Source organism: Rhodamnia argentea, chromosome 7 (assembly GCF_020921035.1).
Source record: "Rhodamnia argentea isolate NSW1041297 chromosome 7, ASM2092103v1, whole genome shotgun sequence".
Taxonomy (NCBI): domain Eukaryota; kingdom Viridiplantae; phylum Streptophyta; class Magnoliopsida; order Myrtales; family Myrtaceae; genus Rhodamnia; species Rhodamnia argentea.
The window spans coordinates 5,412,171-5,431,900 of NC_063156.1; the positions used below are offsets into that span (position 1 = coordinate 5,412,171).

A 19,730-nucleotide genomic window follows, 5' to 3' on the forward strand; every position below is an offset into this window, starting at 1 on the left:
GGGTTTCAGTATTCATCGGCTTTTCGCCAACGACGTCGCCCACGTCGCGTCTTTCGTTCCCTTTGACTCTTCTTCGATTGCTTCTTTGCGCAGCAGAGGGTGTCTGCCTGTTGGGTCGATCTTCTTCTTCTTCTTTTTGGTTTTTGTCGAGAGAGATCGAGAGGCAGAGAGAGAGAGAGGGGCTGAGGGGGGATGGCGAATGGCGCGGTGGAGAGAGAAAGTGGGGGTGGGTCGGCGATGTTGTTCAGCGAGGACGAGCTGAGAGAGATGAGTGGAGTGAAGAGCGGCGAGGAGTTTGTTGAGGTGACGTGTGGGTGTACCAGCCACCGATACGGCGACGCTGTGGGTAGGCTTAGGGTTTTCCTCAACGGCGATCTCGAAATCGCCTGCGAGTGCACTCCTGGTTGCCAAGAAGGTCGTCCTTCTCTCTCTCTCTCTCTCTCTCTCTCTCTCCTCTTCGACAGATAAAGTTCCGATTTTTTTGCATGTGGAGTGCGTGCGTCCGTGAGTTTGGTCCTTGTGCACGTTGAATGTACTTCAAGTGTATGTCGATATGTCTGAACGAGTGTGATTTTTCGCGTGGTGTCATTGCGGTTTCTTGATAGGACCGTTCTGCACTAATACATATTACTTGCTGGAGTTTGTCGCGGATGAAACACGGGCTTCTTCGATCGTCGCGGAGTTTGTATTGGAGGCGATAAAATGATGCGATCTGCATTGCACTGTCTTCTTCTTTTGCTTATCTCCACCTGTGGTTCTTGGGTGTATTTCTTTCTTCCCTTGGTAGTTCTGTTCTTGGTTTTCAACAGAGCGAGGCAATGTGGAATCATGTCGCGTGGCACTTGCTTGATAAACGCAGTTTGATCGGTGTTGTCACGTTTTCGTGCACTCATTCTGACAAGTGCATAACTTAAAAGATTCAGCGAGTACTCATTCTGACAGCTTATCATTTTCGAATAAGTAAAGCGTTCTCATCTTAGGAATTAGGTCAGGCTAAGTTTATGCCCATATTGTGGCTCCTTCATTCACATCCTCAACCGGATAAGAGAAGCAATAGATGGGAACTAAATATCTTCTCTCCATTCCATGAAAGGCTTTGCCTTTATGCAGTCCTTTCTCTGAACAGGAGGACTTGCTTCAGAGTTCGGAGCGAGTGATACAGAATCAATCTACCCGCTTTAACTCAAAGTTTGAGAAGTTAGAACGTCTATCATTTTGTGACAATCTCTGACTGTGATTTTCCTCGTATGCAGTGTTAAGGAAAAGTTGAATGCTTGTGAATATTTGGATGTGGCATTCTCTAGTCTCCCTATGATTTTTCCTCTGCCTTGAGTGGTATCACTGACATATGAGTTTTATACACATAATATCACTAGAGAATTTTCTCAGTATTTTTGGGTCTTTGATAGCCCTTTTCTTAGATGTCAGTAGTCAATACTCAAATCAAGAGAGCCTGAGGTCTTCCTTTTTACGGTAGTGATTGTTTTTTGGTGATTCTAATGGATAGACAAGTTGACTCCTGCTGCATTTGAAAAGCATTCTGGAAGAGAAACAGCTAGGAAATGGAAGAACAATGTTTGGATCATGGTCAATGGGGAGAAGGTTCCACTGGCAAAAACTGTGTTGCTGAAGTACTACAATCAAGCTTCAAAAAATGCTAATGGCTCACACAAGTCCAGCGGAAAAGTTTGTCATCGTGATGAGTTTATCCGCTGTACCAAGTGCAACAAGGACCGAAGATTCCGTCTGCGATCGAAGGAGGAGTGCCGAGAACATCATGATGCCTCGTTGGATGAGAACTGGAAATGTTCTGACCATCCATATGACAGGTATGTGACATTATGGATGTCTCCATCGTCATGCCTTACTACCATGAAACATTTTAGCGTGTTGATTTGCTGACTGGGCTTAACCACCACTTGGGAGCTTTACTGCTGCAACTGCTAGATATTGTAATTGTAAATTGCTCTGTCTAGTTTACTAGCATCCTTTCCATTTCTGTTCTGGAGCTATTGACAAGTATCTTCTAATTCAACTGGTCAAAACACAAGTTTTTCCTTGTCTATGTAGCTAAGACAATTGTTGCTTAGTTGGGTCTGAAAGACATGATATTGCTGTGATTGCCAAAGTTCTCATGTGTTTCTTCAAGTTTAGAGTTTAGTTGGAGCGAATCATATTAGAAATCCATGTGCTGGGTATGACCAAGGTATAGATTCTTTCATTGTCTTTATTGGAGCTAGAAGTAAAATAACCAGATTGTAGGTGAACTCACTGTGTCACATTTCTGTGCCAATGATGACAAAGAAGCCTGTAAGTTCCTGGATTTCACAAATGAATGGAATAAAGCACCTAGGAGAAGGTCTGCTCGACTGGAGCAGTGGAGGCCATGTAGTCTTCCTTGTGACAACTGACATGGCAACTGCATGGTAGGGTAGCATATACATCACTTCACAGGATAGAGCTTGAATTGACTGTAAGATTTGACTGTTGTATCTAGACACTATAGGTTGGAATATGCTTAACACGATGCTAAATTATAGACCATGATACACTATGGGACTGAAAACTTTTTTGATCATGAAATAGTAGTACAGTTACTATTTCATGCAAATTCTGATGGTTATTTTCATATGGGATGTTATGAACGTGGATTTGGCGTAGAAGATTGTTAGTATGCATTAACCAGATATATGGTTCACGTAGTGGATTACTAGTGGCATCACCTTTGTTGTTAGTTAAGCATTATATGATTTGACTTGTCCCCATGCTCGATACGTATGTTAGTGGGTTTAACTAAGTAGTCCACAGCATTAAATTTTTTGCTTGGATAAACTTCATCTACTATAATTTAGTTGAACTTGATAACAAAATAGCGTGGTGCACGTTGATTAATTGTCAATAACCATACTGGACTTAATAATCCTTGGTGGTGGTTTGGTTTCCCTGTACTACAATTCTACCAAGATATATACATGTTTGAGTTCGACGGACCATAGTAAACACTGAAATATTCAACATATTGTGTGCATATGGGGTTTGTTCTCCATGGCATTTCCGACATTGTAGTACGTCATATGCGAGAATTACTGTCATGTGATGTTTCTGGCGTGGTGAACTGTGAAATGTTTCAGCTGCCATTATTCTCTATGTTTTTTTAATTCCATCAGATACTGTTTGTAGTTGGAAGGAGTTTACTTGTGGATGTAAATGGATAAGAGTGGCTTATGTATTAAATGGGCACTGGGCATCTCTATGAACATTTAACTGTGGGCAAATTTATAATCGCTCTACTTATTGCTTTGCAGAATAAAATGCGATAATGACGAGGAACGAGCAAGTCGCAGAATGTATAGAGGCTGCTCCCGCTCCCCAACCTGCAAAGGTTGCACCTCATGTGTGTGCTTTGGTTGCGAAATATGTCGCTTTACTGACTGCAGCTGCCAGACATGCAGGGACTTCACAAGCAATGCAAGAGCTCAAGTCTGATGCATTTGATCTCGATATTGATCAGGTTTTCAACAGGATCCTCTTCATGCTGCTCCTTTTCGAGGAAGCTACAATTAACCAACATCTCTTTTTCCCGAAGACTTTCTTGAATTTGCCCACCAGCATTTTGCAGCATTGATGTAATTGACTGGCTAAATCATGAAAAAACAAAGCATTTGTTTCTCCTCATCAGAAGTTTCTTTATGCACCGGCAGGGTTTTGGTATGCGAATCTGTTAGGCTGCTTAAGCTTACCTCGTTGTTGGGTCCCAATATAGTCGGAGATTATGCTTAATAAGTCACACTATGCAGCATCAAATTTGATGAGCAGGAGAAGATTTGTTGAGTAATCAAAAATGGACATGGATCAATATCCAGTGAGCGCATCTGTTTCTGATCTCATTGGGTGGTACGAACTTTGACCTTCCCATGGCATCTTTGCAGACTGCAGAATCCCCAGGATTATGACAAACAACCGAATCTCCCCTGTAAACTAAGTAAATTCAATGATACGAAGAGGGCACGAGGTTTTTCTCCACTTGAGCAGGGACGAGAATTTGCACGCAGAGCATTATCTGTGGTTTAATTTCCTTCTGTCCTAGAAAATTCAGAAACCTGGGATTGTTGCTTGTTGGTGCCGATCGATGAGCACCCTGTTTTTGTTTGTGTCAATTAAGAACGTCCATGAAGAATGTCCGAAGACTCTGAACTACGAAAACATCATACGGTGCCAAAGCAAATGCAGAAAGCAGAAGAGACAAATCGCTCTTGAGGATCATGAAATAGAATGTAGCATTACAGCTCAGAAGGACAAAGCTCGACAGGAAGCAAGCATGCATGCATTAAGTTTCCACTGTGTAGAGTCCATAAATTAACAGGATTCTGATGAAAGGAACTTGGTTTCCGCTGAGAAGGATAAAGTCTTCCTTGAGATTTTCATTGCTGATATACTTCGACTGAACCTGAAGAAGTCTTGAGATGGAATATGCAGCAAGAGATAAAGGAAGCGAAAATCTGAACCCTGTACGGCAACTCGACTGAATCACGCCAGCATAAATTCACGTTAATTGTGCAACACCAGCATACACGAGAGCTGGTTGTCTAAGAGCTTGCCTTTTTAAAATGGCGAGAGAGAGACATAGTACCGTGTGCGTTTGTTTTGTAGGTTAACTATGGTGCTACTGCAAGCAGCTATATACGACGTTCTTGTTCCCAACAGCTGTTTGGCCTGTTGGCATTAGATCAGACTACTTTGTCGCCGAGTTCTGTTCCAAACGACGATCTTCTACTGCTTTCACATATAATTCTAACAGAATTAAAGGGTACTTGGTGGATTCGCAACCAGGGTTTTAGTTTTATCCATGCATTTCTAAAGCATAGGTTTATGACTCGCTGATGATCTGGAACAGACTGCGTACTCTCCCAAGCTCGATATTTAGTCTCTCATGTGGTTTGGTAGATGAAGACCGAGCACATATTACTCTCGAGTGTCTTTTCAGGGATTCTTGTGAGTTTTCTTGGACGGAGCAGCTAGCTGAAGGACAAATCTTTTCCTTTTATGTCGTTAATCTCCAAACCGTGCTAGATGGTCACCCATCACACGGCTTTCCTCATCTCTAGGCTTGGCAATCGCTCATGAATGGTATATGGATCTCTTTTATTGAGCAGTTGCGGTCAGGTACTAGCATGAACGCCTAAGACGTTTTGACATAACATTTAACTTATTACCTCGAATGGCCTCGGTGTCAGCGGCGTCGTGCTGCACTGGAGTAATCCAATACGTGGTTCCTATGTGGCATGCTAGAGGGTCTTAAGTCATGCGTCTTCCGATCTATCATCAAATTTATGTAAAGACACATAATTGGCAATTTGGCATTAACAAAGCTAGATCCAAAAGATCCCAGAAGAAGGATCTCTTCGAAGGAAACTACATTCATAGACAGATAAAATAGGCTTCATGACTGAACAATGTGGACAAGATTATGCTCGGACAGAGAACTAACCGAAACAGTAAGTCCACCGGAGTCTGCATGGTTATAGCCAGATGATCAAAGTGATGGCACCATAGGTAATCAAAAGTTTGTGTCATACACAGTGATATGTAGAAATTTTTCATAGACTTTGTTGTTAAAGGTGGTCTAATATTTTCCCGGGACCACATAACTAATTTGACTTAGGGATCTTTGCAATGTGCAGGGCTGGTTAGGGTGGGGCGGCTAGGGCCAATCTGTGATAGGTACTTAGGGGTGAGCTCGATTCGATTAGGAATGGTGAGAAAGATTTCAGAAACATATACTAGACCGATCTGATATTGAAGGCAAAGAGTAAAATGCAGCTAAGAACAAGCAGAAGTGATCATGGAGACTTAACCATCCGATCCTAAACCGAACTTCGATAGTCAATCTAAACCGAATCAAACCGAGAACTTCCGCTCGGTTCAAACCGGCCAATAAGCTACCCGACTTCTGCTTCTGCAAGCTCTTTCTGTGCTGTCATTTGCGGTATGCGAATTGCAGGATTTCACTCAAGGCGTTTTTATTAGCTCCAGCCTCCCTCCCTATCGAGAGCTGCACACAGCTGTAACATTTCATTCACTACACGGCACGTATCCATAAATGCAGCATTGAAAATTAGTGAAGAAAGTCAAAGTCGAGAGGTTTCATTTTCTACGAATATCTTAGGCTTTTTGTATTTTCTCATTAATTTATTTGTATTTTGATTGGAGGGTTAGTGCATGCAATTCAATTCCAGTCGTCATTAAACGAAGAGGGTGAGGGAGGAGCGACGGGATAATGGGGTTCCATGCCGCTCGCCGGCTCAAAAGTCAACTCTTGGTGCATTGGTCAACCGAACATATTCATAGTCAACTGTCTAGTAAATGAGGCGGTTCTCTGCGAAGTTCAAGATTCTGGGTGCAAGCGTGCGTGAACTGTTTTGACATTCTTTATTAGCTGCAACGTGCATTATGAACATTTCGTCGAATTCTTATAATTTCGGCGTGTTACGTGAAGAGTGCGACAGCAAAAGTTAGAAAGATCCATAAATAGTACACTCGCATGAAGTTGATCGACCCTTTTTCGATATGATCTGTCTCGAACGGCCGACCTAACCACCTTTATCCCACCTTTCCCTCTGTGCCGTTTGAGATTCCTATTACCATCTACAGTTTTCGGACACCATCTCATCGAGGCGCTTGTCTCTCTTTGTGCGTTGTCTGCTTGCTTATTCATCTATGCTCTTGCACAGTGCGAGCCCGGATTCTTGCTATGGCGCAACCTTACATCTAGCAATGGTTGCGACGCTCCGATGGAACCAAGTATAAATCATCGGAAAGCGGGTGGTTTTTCTTCCTTTTGGGTGTTTTACGGGGTTTAACAAGGTGCAACCATCCAGCACAGAACTGTACTATGGCAAATACCATAAAAATGGATCGTCTTTATTACGGGAGGCTCCAGTAAATTCTCAACTACTTGGTGTAAATGCAGAAAGGCGTGTTTGTGCACTACTGTAGACTCCAGCCAAGAGAAAGCTGTGTGCGCTTTTGCTTTTTTCCTTTCACGTGTCGAAATGAAGACACATTCAGTCGAAAGATTTTGAATGCTTCTGAGGCGTGGTGGGTGCAGTTTTGACAATCTCAGGCATGTGTTGCATTAAATTTTCATGCATCGGAAGCAGATGCAAGCTGGCAGATACATTCATCCACCTCTATTGAAAAGCCACACCTTCCTGTTTGTACCAGAGATAATGCTTAGTAGCCTAAGAAGCATTAACATGTTGATTAACCCGTGTGCGTACAACTTTGGATTCAGAAATTTACATTCCATTCTGCTGCAAGTGATGCCTCCTCGAAATTACGCCGGATCTCGTGAAAAAATTCTTACTTTATGTTATTGCGTTCACCACGATGGTGTTAGTCTATCAGTCATGGCTCACGCAGGAGCTGGTTTCGGGTTAGTGACGATGGTCCGCTCTTCCGAGCTTCGAGCAACTTGTGCGAAAATCTCTCTCTCTATCTCACGCGCACACGCTCTGCAATAACTTGGTGATGTCAAGCTGTCTGGTTTTACAGCTATCCTACGAATTCCGACGAAGACGCGGCTTGTCTATCATCTGCTCTTGCACATTTATATGAAAGAACGGGAAAACAAGAAGCGAAACGAAGAGCGCAAAAACATTTTCTCGCATTCATTGAGAGCGACGACCCTTCTGGGATCTGCCATCCGATGTGCAAATTGCTTGCAGATCTTGGTTTTAGACCTGGTAAAGCAGTCGCTTCATGGAAATTCATTCATGCAGCGTCTGCTTTTTTAGTAGATCGAGAGAGAAAACATTAGCAGAGGAATTATATAATTTGCACCTCCATTGAAAAAAAACAGAGCATGAAGATACACGTCGTTACCAAGATACTAACTTCCCTAACCAAAGCCATCCATCTATTCATAATCCAGCAAAAGGATAAGAACTGAAAAAGATGGAAAGAATCCAGGCCTCCGGATATATAATAACTCCAGAAGTTAACATGCTGGACCAAGCCAAGCCTAGCGAACCCATCACCCTGACCAAAATGTTACGGCTTCTCCCTCAAAACTTTCATCCGTAAGACCGAAGAACGGCTCCACAGAAGGTGCAGATTATGGCTCTCCAGGACTTCCAATAAAAGGGGACGAAGATGAATCGAGTGGCGGTTTTCATGTCGGCGACGCTGGCCCCACCGCCGCACCTTGAGCAGATCCCGGCCGCTGGCTTGCTGCTCTTCACCTTCCTCTGCTGATCCACAAGAAAGCAGAAGAACACCATTTGCACCACTTGTCCAACTTCTCTTCTCCACAAGGTTCTCTCTTTGCTTTTTAGGGCTGAAAGCTTGCAGATTTTGGGGGTAGAATGAATGATTCTGGGTCTCGGTAGTTTTGAAGCAGAGGAATGGCTTTAGTCAAGTGAAAAGTGATGCCAGTTGAAGGGAAGTTATATATGGGGGAGTTAATGGTGGAAGCAACTCTCTAGTACAGCAATTAATGAAGGAGATTGTCCATTGGAGGCTAAAAAGAAGGACTCTCAAGTTGGGTGTGCTGTGGCCATCTGGGTCTGTGCCATGTGTGTGGACAGTTGGATCTGCCGACTGTAAGGTAGAGACATCCTTATAAACCTTTTCGGCTAGATGTGTCGAGAAGCCGTTCGAGGTTTGGCGTTGCATCGAAGACTCTCTCATTGGACGGCTGTGAGACTCTGCCATGGACCGGCCACTGGGACAAGGTTGCTGTCTCACATTTATTGAGGCATGTGGGCTTTCCTGGAGTGAGTGTAGGCGGCAGATGGGCCTCCTTTCAGTTGGCTTTGGTTTTCAAAGGGCGCCGTCTGAATCAAGAAGATGGGCAGACAAAAAAATCTGACGCGCCCTTGTTCAAGATAAAGTAGCCATAAGAAGCAAACAGATATGAGAAGCAGCTAAAAGAGATTCAGAGCAGAATGTAGCCACAATAGGAGCTGTGAAACTGAGGGCCATGACTGATCTCTCCTTGTTAACGAGATGGAGGATAAGCAGTAGTTGAGATGAGAATCAACAGATTGTGTAGAGAAAATAGATATTACTAGTGATGAGTACGCATATTCTCAAACAGAGCAACAACGGTGTTGCAAGAATTGATGAACGCTTAAGTCCATCGAACGGGCCGGCCCAGAAGTTGCTGACAAATATTTAAAAAAGGACAAAACTGGGTCATTGCCTTATAAATCAAACCCTAGATGCCTGCTACAGTTTCCCGCCAACCAGTCAGCATTGCAACATACCATGTTAATCAACATTTATGCAACCAAAAACAGTATGAATTTCAGAAACTAGGGCCAAGCAAATTTTCCGACAACATGCAATATCCATTTTATATCTGTTATTCTAGTACAATACGTTCACCTGTTGGTCCCGCTGAAGACTAAAGACCATTGCCATAAGATAGCAACAAACATGATATCTCAAATAATATGTACAATTCTATGTGGGGAAAAATTTCGGGAAAGAATGATGAACAAGGTTCTTCAGGATACAGGAATTTCTATTTGAACCTAAGGCTATACAACTGACAGTAAGGGCTAGAGCTACATCACTCATTTTCAGTTTCAGAATCAGAGTTCTGTTGCGGTTCAAAGGCAAAATTCATCTCCTTGTTAACCAACTCAGCAAGATCAGGCCTTTTTGCATTTCTGTAGGCCTCTGCCACTGCCTCGAACAAGGACTCATTCGGCTCAATTTCTCTATATTTTAGTTGACTATGGACACGTCTCACCCCTTCAATCATACCCGATTTGCCATAACAACCAACCAGAACAATGTAAGTAACGTGATCAGGCTTCACACCATCGTCTTGCATTTTCATAAATATGTTGAGCGCCCGATCAACGTCCCCTAATGCGCCATAGACGTATATACATACATTATATACAAAAGAATCAAGAGTAAGCTTTGTTTTTGAGAATACTTCACAGGACTCGTATGCTAGAGCATGCAAGCCGACGACAGAGAAAACAGAGGAAATTATGGCTTGTCTCGCATAAGGTTTACCTTCATGGTAGGATAATTCCAGCTGCTTAACAGCTTCAATAGCCATACCTCCCTTCTTCAACACCGTAAATATTACTCTGAAGGTCCCACTATCGGGTAAAAGCTTTCGAGTCACCACCATCTCATGCAACAACTCACCACACTGACGGAGTTGGCCATTAGTGGCATAGCATGCCATTACCTTATTATATGAAGGACAATCTCTCAATAAACCTGCTTGTTTCATCTCCTCAGCAACCTCAATGGCTTCATCAAGCATACCCATGCTCTTATATAGATACATCATGTTTGCAAAAGAAACTCCATCCGCCAGATTTTCTTCTCTCATGCCATTGAAAATGAGTGTTGCTTCAGATATCATGCCAAGATCTGCATAAAGAGTAATCATACTGTTTGATGCAATGACGTCCAAACCATCCTGCATATTTTTCATCCTTTCGTACACAGACTTTGCTCCTTCCAAGCATCCTACTTTACTGTAAGCCTTGATGAGAGAAGTCAAAACTATCTTATTTGCTGGAATTCCACATTGTTCCATCTGACGGACATATCGAAGAGCTTCTTCAACTCTTCCAGCTTCAGCAAATCCATTTATTAGAGAACCATACACAACTTCATTTGGTTTAACCCCTGCATTTTCCATTTCATCGTACATGTCAACTGCATCAGAAAGCTGGCCCAGGCGAGCATAGCAGGCAATCACAGCAGAATAAGTCATAGTTTGGGGTTTAGAGCCAAGTCTTTGCATTTCATGTAAGAGACTTTTAGCTTCTTCTACCAAATCACCCCCAGCAAACATCTGAATGAGAGAATTATAAGTGCACTCATCAGGCCATGTACCCTGATTTTTCATGCTCTTAAAAAGGGAAAAGGCTTTATCATAAAGCTTTGCCTTACCATAAGCTTTGATCATGACATTGTATTCCAAGACATCCTTCTTCTGCCCAATGCTTTTCATTAAAAATACGCATTCAGCTTCAGCCCAAAAACCCTTGTCAGCGTAAGCATCCATAATTGCTGCTCGTGTTTTAGGAAGTAGCTCCCGATCATTCTGAAAACTCTCAAGAAGAACTTCAGCGGAATCAAGCAACCCTTTGTTCACATACATCTTAACTATATCAGGAAGAGAATGCTCGTCAATATTACTGCCAGACTTTCGAATTTGTTCAATAACACTCATCACCTCTTCGACCATATTCCTCTTGCATAATACATGGATAACAGCTCGGTGAGTCACAACATCAGGCAAAAGACCAAATTTCCTGATCTTCCCATAACAATCGAGGGCTGCATCAATGTTCCCTGCCTCAGCATATAAAGATAGAAGGATATTATAAGTCTTTGTATCAGGAGATATTCCCCTTCCATCCATTTCGTTCAGCAGAGCTTCTGCTTCAGACAAGTGGCCATGACTTCCGCAAGTAAAAATCATGGTATTGAAGGTAATGATATCCATGGGAACCCCAGAACTCAACATTTCTTTAAACACAGCAGCAGCATCCTCTAGGCACCCTGCCTTCCCGTACAAATCAATAAGAGTGTTATACGTAGACGTAAGTCGTGGCTTCCTAACAGAAATTTGTGAATCGGTGGAGCCCAAGATTCTCATTCTCCCACCTGTCTTAAAGAGTTCTGTCGACAGAAAATGCTTATAACTAACAGGTGCTAAGCCAAACCCATTTTCAGACTCAACCATTGAATCCAATTCGAGATCATCCAACTCAACCCGCCCATCGCACCAACCCTTATAGAACCTCTCTGCCCTATCAAACTCTGCAGCATCCTTCAAAACCCTGACAACAGTGTTCATGGTGACCTCGTCAGGAAACATGCCCCTCAACTTCATATGCTTAATCCACAAAAGCGCTTCTTTCACCATACCCGCTTTCCCATACACATCGACAAGCATCCCGTACGTATTATGAGTGGGAAAAACACCTCTTTCCGCCATTTCAATCCAACACCTCCTCAAGTCGTCCCATTTCTGGGCTCTGCCCAACGCCCTCAGCACGATATTATAGTGAATCACATTGGGCACGTAATCCTCCTGGGACTTGAAAAACTCCCAAACCCGAACAACTCTCTCGCAGCAACGCTGTTCTTTGAGAATCACAGTCTGCTCTTTAGGGCTCAAATTGGAACATACGGAAGAAAGGGCTTTCTCCACGTCGTCCTCCGACTCTAAGGATCGCAAAACCGACGGCAAAACGCCTCCGTAGGTCTTCCTCTGCTTCCTACCGCTCGATGAAGAGACTTTGGAGGGCAAGGCCAGTGCTTTAGAGTGGCATTGAAGCTTAAACCCTAGAAAAACACTGCCTTTCGAAGTGTGCGGGCGAGGGTGGGACTTACAGTGCGGGAGGACGTGGGAATGGAGGCTCTGGTTGCGCAACTCTCTGGAGCTGCAGGTGGGGAGCAACATTCTGCTCTCTGCGGTTCCAAGAAGAATTGAGAGAGATAAACTGTAAAAACTCCCCACGAGTTCCCCGGGTAATGGCGATGCAAATAGAGTGTTATCACCTGCGTTTTAGCGACGATGACGAAACATCGGGCGTGGATTGAGGGAGCGTGGAGTTGGTAATTACATCGAACGGTGGAGGAGCCATCAGTGCGGACATAGAGAGAGAAGGGCACGGGTTGGAAGTTCGCCCGTCACCCTGTGTCTCCGGGCAATTTGTTTTTGCAAAAAATAAATAATTTGATAGACGTTTTTCTAACAATCTTTAAATGGTTCCTGAATAAAGAATTTTTGGACAGTAAATTATTTTTTTTTATTAATTTTGAAAAGATACTTTTTAAATTTTTCTTTTGCCAAAATAAATAAAGCTTTGTAGACCATTTCAACTTTGAAATGGTTATCAACGGGCAGCAATAATAAGGCCTCCCCTTGTTGGTTGACGAGTTGAAAAATCAAAATGGTTGAACCGCTCGCTGGGGAACTTGATCGCATGGCAGTGATAATGCCAGAATCGAATGCCAACGAGGATCCGCCGTCCGGATACATGCTTAGCCGGTGTGCTACGTATGCCTGTGACCGCATTGAGGGATTGCTACACTGGTAGCCATTCCTCACTTTTCTTGCTCATTACAAACCAACAATACTTTCTGCTTGAGAATTTGGCAAACCAGACCAGGGTTAACTTCAGAAACAGAGCACGATGCATACCCCACGTTGGGGTCATCTCTCCATCTGTAAGAAGAGGGGGCACCAAGATAAGCCAGATCAACAGCAGTAGCAGAAAAGGAGCAATAACTGGATGAGTGCAAAACTGTTGTCATGCCGATTACACTTCGCGTATTGAGGTGACGACACTGAACCACGACTCTCTAAGGGAAAGGGAAAGAAAAAGAACAGGGGATTGAAAAAAAATGATCAAATAACATAAAAAAGAGAATCTGCGCAAAATGAAGGAATTGTTTACACATTCTAAAGCAGAGAAGAAGAATGACCTATGCAGCCTGTTGCAGTGAGAATCCTATAATAAGTTGTATGTCCTAAGTGACAGTCAAAGGAGGGTGATCAAAATATCCACAAAATGAAATAAACTCATCAAGAGCACAGATTGCCAGTACTAGTAGTATATGTGACACGCATCTGTTCAAAATCTACTTTTTACAAAACCCATATCCTATGAATGGCACTCTCAGATCGCAGCCATCATGGTTCTCCTAGCAGCCTCGCGCTTCATCTCTGCAGCTTTGCCACTACCTCGGAAATACATATAAACTTGCTGCATAATCGTAAGCATGATAAGGAAACTCAGTAAAAGCAAATAAAAAGAAAGAGAGGAGGACTGAATCAGGAAGCAAATGATCATAATCAAGTTCAACTATCAAACCTGAAGGACCCAGATGCTGAGAAGTGATTCGACACAGAAAAACGCAAAGCCAATGAGGTAGAATATCTGAATGTAAAGCAGAGAAAATAGCAACGCCATCAGAACTAGTAAAATGTAATGAAGAAATCCTCTTTATACTAAGTGATTGAAAATGAAATGTTGAAAAAAGTATTTTGCTGCTACTGTGGATAACGCTGTGCCTGAGTGTATTAGCAGTGCACTAATAGCTCAACAAAAACGATTCTTCAATGAAAAAACGCACGAAAGCTTCTACTTACCCCAACCAAAGCATGACCACTCAGAAGATCTATTGCGGGCAAGATTCCTCTGTACAGAAAACATATCATCTATATAATCAGTTGGAAGTAGCAAAAGGAAATATCACCTTAAAGACTAGTTACGTCTATGTAACATGTTTATACTGGAGAAAGCAACGTATCAATCAGGTCACTTGTCAAATGCAGCCAAAGGGTAACCCGTTTTTCTCTGGAAGACATAGTCAATTCAAAAGAAGCGAATATCATTTGCTCCCACTAAATATAGATGATGACGACTCAGTAAGAAGAAAACTCTTTGCTTTATATTCATCTCAATCAAATCACGTTCATAATGGAAAACAGTCTTCCAAGTACCGACTACTGAGGACAAATAACATAACAAGAAAAGGAAAGGGATTACGTTAGAGATTTCCCCTTGAATATAATTGGAGGAGCGACACAGGCAAAGACGCAAAACCCAATGTGCAACTGCAAGAGATGAGTGTGGATCATGAATGAATCATTTTCTAATATATCTTCAAAGCATGAAATAACAAAAAAAGAAAAAGCAAATGCTTACCAGGTAAAACAAGAAAAACCACCCAAACTTAAGGGCACTGTCGGTCCTGTATTGGAGATGAAAAATAATTACAATGACAGCAGGGGAAGAAGAATAAAAGTTTTCTAAAGTCAAATAGGAAAAGAGAGAAACCATGGCTCCCTAAATTAATTGTCGTTAATATCTCCAACTAATCATATTTACACGGCCTAGGAAGACAGCGCAAAGTAGACTAAGGTTACCATTCTCTATTATTTTTTAAATTCAGTGCATCCAGCTTTTTATTGTAGCACTCGAGCGCATATGGCATTGTTGTAGCTCCAGATGCTAGCTTTTATGGTTTACTTTGCTGTAGTTAGGACATTCTGTAATCATATTTTAAAAGTTTTGCAGTTATCAGAAAGCATCCTGTAGAGAACTTTGTGCACAGTGCCAAACAATGCTTTCAGATAAGCTCAATAACATGTATATGTACTATAGGTTTTTAAGAGTGAAAAATGATATTTCCTCACCATCAATGATCTTGCACTACAGAATTATTCAGAAGAACCTTTAGGATGTAAAGACTGGAGAGACAGAAGAAGCTACGAAGACTAGTTTTTAACTACTTAAGTTGACAGTTGTTTGTGCTTTTAAAGGTGTAATTTATTGGAATTGCTGTAACTCTAACATGCAAAACCAGATGCCAACAATAACCGAGGCAAGAACTTAGTCTTTTGATCATACTGCATTGTAGCTGTGAAATGAGTTCCACCAGAGAGGTGTAGTTGTTGTATAGCTTTAAGATATTAAATTTCCCAAACGGAAATCCAAAGCAAGTCGAGGCAGCTTAAACAGCTGCAATCAGGTCTTTCTGCCTTAAGATGTTTCAGCTCTGGGAATTTTTGGAATGCTTGCCAAACGCCTAAACCAAATTTAAGTACCCCCCTTTCAAAGCTAAAGCAGTTGATCTTTCTGGAGATGTAATTCTAAGTATGCACAAGCATGCACAACCATCTCAATGATATCATAGCCAGGGATAGGTCCTTCATGGAAAAACTGCCTCCTAAAAGCAGTTTTTGCCAGCTTTAGATACAGTTCTTTAGCGTTACACAAAGTACCTCATGGCACGATATAAAGGTCGATACCATAGCACATAACCACAAGGAACACCAGATATGAAATAAATTATGGCCAGAAACCAAATTGTGGGACCTACAAAGAGAAGAAAAAATAAGTCATAGAAGTCATCGCAAAGCAATAATCTAGAAGGAAGATATTTCTGAGAAGGGATTTCAAGACCTTCTCCTTTGATCCAGGCAGTAGTCACAGCCACAATATTCCACAGAAGGCAAAGAACCAAGCCTGAACAATGCATGCGAAGTTAGCTCACTGAATCTCTACAGATCATTCCTAACTGATTAAAATTACTCTCAAAGCGATAACCCAAAAATAAACAGCAGAATCCACAAGTTTATATACAGACAATAAAGAAGAAGAAACAAATGTAACAGAGGTTCTGGTAAACATTTGTTCTGGTCAACCTTCAGAAAATACCATGCTAAGTTCACCCCTTGTACTTACCACTTGGACCAAAAAAATTCCAATCCCAAAGGGCGACATTTGAGACAAGCAGCAGCAGGTGCTGTTATATAGATGTTGAAAGTATTTGGGGCACCAAACTTTCAGCCAAAGAAAGAAATTACGAGATCATTGGAATCTTTAGTTGCTCTATCCAGCTTCATTGCTAACCCAAATGCCATATTCCCAAACTTTATTAACCCAACTCAGACCAGACTTTACTTGGCACTACCCAAACTTATAGTTCTAGGGCTGTGGATAAATCCTGGAAAACGATTGAGATGCAGCACTTACATGTACAATGGCACCACTAACAATGGCATGTCAATACTTTTAGTACAAAACTTTAAGGATTAAATCTAACACACATTTTCTACCAAAACAATCCATGCAATAAGCTAAAAATTTTACTGACAATATCCAAGATAGACCCAGACATACCCAGAAATGTCGTGAAGGCCACGTACTGAATCTTCTGAAGGTGGATAGGTATTTCATTTGGAATGTCATGATGGATAAGAGGAAAAAAAGGTGGCCAGTTCTTCTCCTCGATCACTATTCCAGCTGCAAAAACAAAAAGGAAGGCATAATGTTAAATAGCTAGATGAAAGTAATGCATATTGCTATCTAAGATCCGACATTCTACATGTCAACAAAAAGTCAAGGTAAGTGGGACAGGGATAAATAACCTCGAGATGCGGCATCTTCTCTTCGTTTTAATTCCTGAGAAGCGTCATTAGCACCAGCAGAAAATAAAGTTAACAATGAAATTCACTCAAAAATCAATAACATTATATGAATATGCTTTGCAAAAGGCACCTAAATTTTGATGAATCACATACATTCACTGTATCAAAAACTCATTTAATTTTAGCAGAAAAAGAGAAGCATCAGTCGCCAACTTTGACCAGAACACTTTTTCATTTTTGAAATAAACACTGTAGATAGATAAGGAGAATACCTGTTCCCTCTTCTTCAATTCGGCCTCTTTAGCTTGAAGTTCCTTCTCCTTTGCTTTGAGATCCTATGCTTAAACAGAAAGCATAGCAAGCTCATTTCAAATGTTCTTATGTTGTGAGACTGGCTAAAGCAGTATATTATTCCAGGATAGCCCCAGTTACCTTTGCATTATCAAGAGGAATATCAATTGTTGCACCACGATCATATGGCTCAGGAGGAAGAGGTGAAAGCCTCGAAGTTGCAGGTGGGACAGTGCCAGGATTCTAAGGTTGCAATTACAAAGTTAAATTAGGAAAAGAAAATAAAATGTGATGGAAACTAATCCAAGAGGTGCCCCAGGCAAACCAAATCACTCAAATTAATGGCAGATGGTGACAGGTGTGAGGCCTGAACAAGGAGCCACAGAAGAAGCAACATATAGAAGAGATGATTATGAAGAAGGTATAAATAATATATATTTCCATTATGGGTGATAGAAAGTATTGAAAATAACCCTATTTATCAGTTCTGTATTTTCAACATATTCCTCTATTAGTGAGAGGGAGTTTTGCATATAACCCTCTTCATCAATTCTCCATGTAGAAACTGTTCATTAGCCCTTCTTAACTCTCCCAATATGGTTCTACCAACTTGGAAACTGGCTAGAAGCATCATAAAGAGAATAGGAGGTTAAGAGAAAACGCACTGTCATATAAAAAGCACCTCCACCATAGTTTGACTGGCCTGCCCCCTTCCCTCTACCTGCTTGGTCCTAACACCGCAAGATGAACAAACCACATTCATCAACCAAATCAACCAATATGTTGTCGTGATTCTCATAGTATAATAATGTTTGTATGCACCACGTGATGTTTAGAGACAAAGTACTTAAAGCTCAGTGTGAGATCTTCAGAAACAACAAAATAAATAACCCGTCAACTGCATCAGTATAATGTTGTCAGCACATAGATTTTCCTGTTTGTTTTATTCAACAATTAATCAACAGTATTTTATTTTTCCTCTGGCATGGTAATCAAAGAAAAACGTATTGTGCTAAAAAAGCAGCATGCAGAATCTGATTGCAACATCTGCAAATCTTATTCGTAGGGTAATACTCGGCTAAAAACAGACAAATGGCCTTACCCGTAAAAGAAAAGGAAAAAGAAGAAGAAACACAGACGATCTGACAACCTCTTAATCCGGTGAAAGATGATGCTGGCTACATTTGATAAGCGATAAATCAACAAAGATTTTCCTAATTTCCATCGTTTACGTTGCTTAGAAGTTAATTGGAAAATATCGTTATCATGAACAAATATGTTTATGCATAGGTTGTTGTCAAATGAAAACAAATTTCATTGACTTGTTCTTTTAAGTGATAAGAACAAGTAAAAAAAAAACAAATTTCCGAGAAACAAATGGAGCCTCAAAAGCTACTACTCAACTAATATAAGCCTAGACCAAAAAAAAAAAAAACTAATATAAGCCATCTGAAAAAAATAAATAATATAAACCACATTTAACATGGATTGAACATAAAGAAAAATAGGGCCTTGCCATGCAAGAGCTTATAAGATCATACTAAAACTGACCCGCATTTTGATAGCTAACAGCAGAAGTCAATAAGCAGGACAAAACAAGGGACAAAACGTTCAAACACTCTGCTCTCTCAATAAATTCAAATAGCAAGCAACACTTAGCTCAGCCGATTCAGATGAGGTGAGGCTTATTCTTTTGGCACAGAAACAGAGAATAGATTGGTCAAACGCACGATCAGTTTCACCACTCATCGACTCCGAATCATCACCAAGACAAGATTAACAAGAAAAAAAAACACCAGGAATATTCTCCTGCCAAGGCCTCCACACAAAGATCGTAGATGCTTTTATCCACACCAAAGGACATCTGATTAACAGATCAAGCGATCTAACCAACCAGGCACCGACAATGAACAAACATCCGAATAAGCAAAGAACCACATACAGCGAAGCTACACATTTCATGAAAAAGAAGAAGAAAAAAATCCAAAGCTCACACAAATCTCAACCAGTCGAGCGAGCGAGAGAGCCCCCAACCCTCGATGCGCACGAAGACGACAATGTGCGTTAGAAACTCAAAAGAGCACGAACTCTTACCGCGAAGGGATTAACCTCCTCTTCCTCGAAAGGATTGGAATCGTAGCGACTCATGAGATCCAATCGCGACCCAAACAGATCTCGGGCTTAATGCCGAAGCGAACCTGGCAGAGGATCGCGCTGAAATCGCGGGAGACAACCTGTGCTCGACAGCGGAGCGCTCGGGAAAAAGCGGACAATGAGAGCGAGAGGGAAGAAAAAAAGGGTAGGGGATTGGTGGTTTCCGGGAAAAGAAAATCGACGAGAAAACCAGACGGGAAAATATTCCTTCGCGGGGCGGGGAGAGGGGGCGGTGGACAAAGACAGTTTTATATATATATATATGGCGAGATTCGGGTCGCAATCCGAGTAATTCCGGGTCCCATTTGAGTGGATATCGGGTCTCTGGCTTCTCTGCCTTCTGCATTTG

General features: G+C 41.7%; 4 protein-coding genes across 7 annotated transcripts; 1 reads left to right on the forward strand and 3 right to left on the reverse strand.

The window, feature by feature from the left end:
• Positions 1 to 192: 192 nt before the first annotated feature.
• Positions 193 to 3,866, forward strand: LOC115727152 (protein ULTRAPETALA 1-like). Its single transcript, XM_030657319.2, has 3 exons — positions 193 to 415; positions 1,508 to 1,829; positions 3,306 to 3,866. The coding sequence occupies exons 1-3, from the start codon at positions 193 to 195 to the stop codon at positions 3,484 to 3,486; spliced, it is 726 nt and encodes a 241-aa protein (XP_030513179.1). The 3' UTR covers positions 3,487 to 3,866.
• Positions 3,867 to 7,802: 3,936 nt separating this feature from the next.
• LOC115727137 lies at positions 7,803 to 8,662 on the reverse strand. Its single transcript, XM_030657300.2, has one exon. It carries the CDS (start codon positions 8,280 to 8,282, stop codon positions 8,076 to 8,078), a length of 207 nt encoding a protein of 68 aa, XP_030513160.1. The 5' UTR covers positions 8,283 to 8,662; the 3' UTR covers positions 7,803 to 8,075.
• A 773-nt stretch (positions 8,663 to 9,435) lies between these two features.
• Positions 9,436 to 12,665, reverse strand: LOC115727134 (pentatricopeptide repeat-containing protein At1g73710). Of its 3 annotated transcripts, none has more exons than XM_048281840.1 (2): positions 10,933 to 12,665; positions 9,436 to 10,665 (listed from the first exon to the last, which is right to left on the reverse strand). In XM_048281840.1, the coding sequence occupies exons 1-2, from the start codon at positions 12,452 to 12,454 to the stop codon at positions 9,578 to 9,580; spliced, it is 2,610 nt and encodes an 869-aa protein (XP_048137797.1). In that variant the 5' UTR covers positions 12,455 to 12,665; the 3' UTR covers positions 9,436 to 9,577. The 3 variants fall into 3 exon arrangements, with proteins under 3 accessions (XP_048137797.1, XP_030513157.2, XP_030513156.2); XM_030657297.2 differs by having other exon boundaries at positions 9,436 to 9,879; positions 10,036 to 12,665; XM_030657296.2 differs by having other exon boundaries at positions 9,436 to 12,665.
• A 737-nt stretch (positions 12,666 to 13,402) lies between these two features.
• On the reverse strand, positions 13,403 to 19,616 carry LOC115727135 (secretory carrier-associated membrane protein 1). Of its 2 annotated transcripts, none has more exons than XM_048281902.1 (14): positions 19,322 to 19,616; positions 17,893 to 17,948; positions 17,369 to 17,470; positions 17,209 to 17,271; positions 16,937 to 16,970; positions 16,689 to 16,811; positions 15,969 to 16,031; positions 15,788 to 15,881; positions 14,709 to 14,754; positions 14,550 to 14,617; positions 14,150 to 14,198; positions 13,872 to 13,937; positions 13,638 to 13,763; positions 13,403 to 13,600 (listed from the first exon to the last, which is right to left on the reverse strand). In XM_048281902.1, the coding sequence occupies exons 2-13, from the start codon at positions 17,896 to 17,898 to the stop codon at positions 13,677 to 13,679; spliced, it is 801 nt and encodes a 266-aa protein (XP_048137859.1). In that variant the 5' UTR covers positions 17,899 to 17,948; positions 19,322 to 19,616; the 3' UTR covers positions 13,403 to 13,600; positions 13,638 to 13,676. The 2 variants fall into 2 exon arrangements, with proteins under 2 accessions (XP_048137859.1, XP_048137858.1); XM_048281901.1 differs by having other exon boundaries at positions 17,893 to 17,958.
• Positions 19,617 to 19,730: the final 114 nt, after the last annotated feature.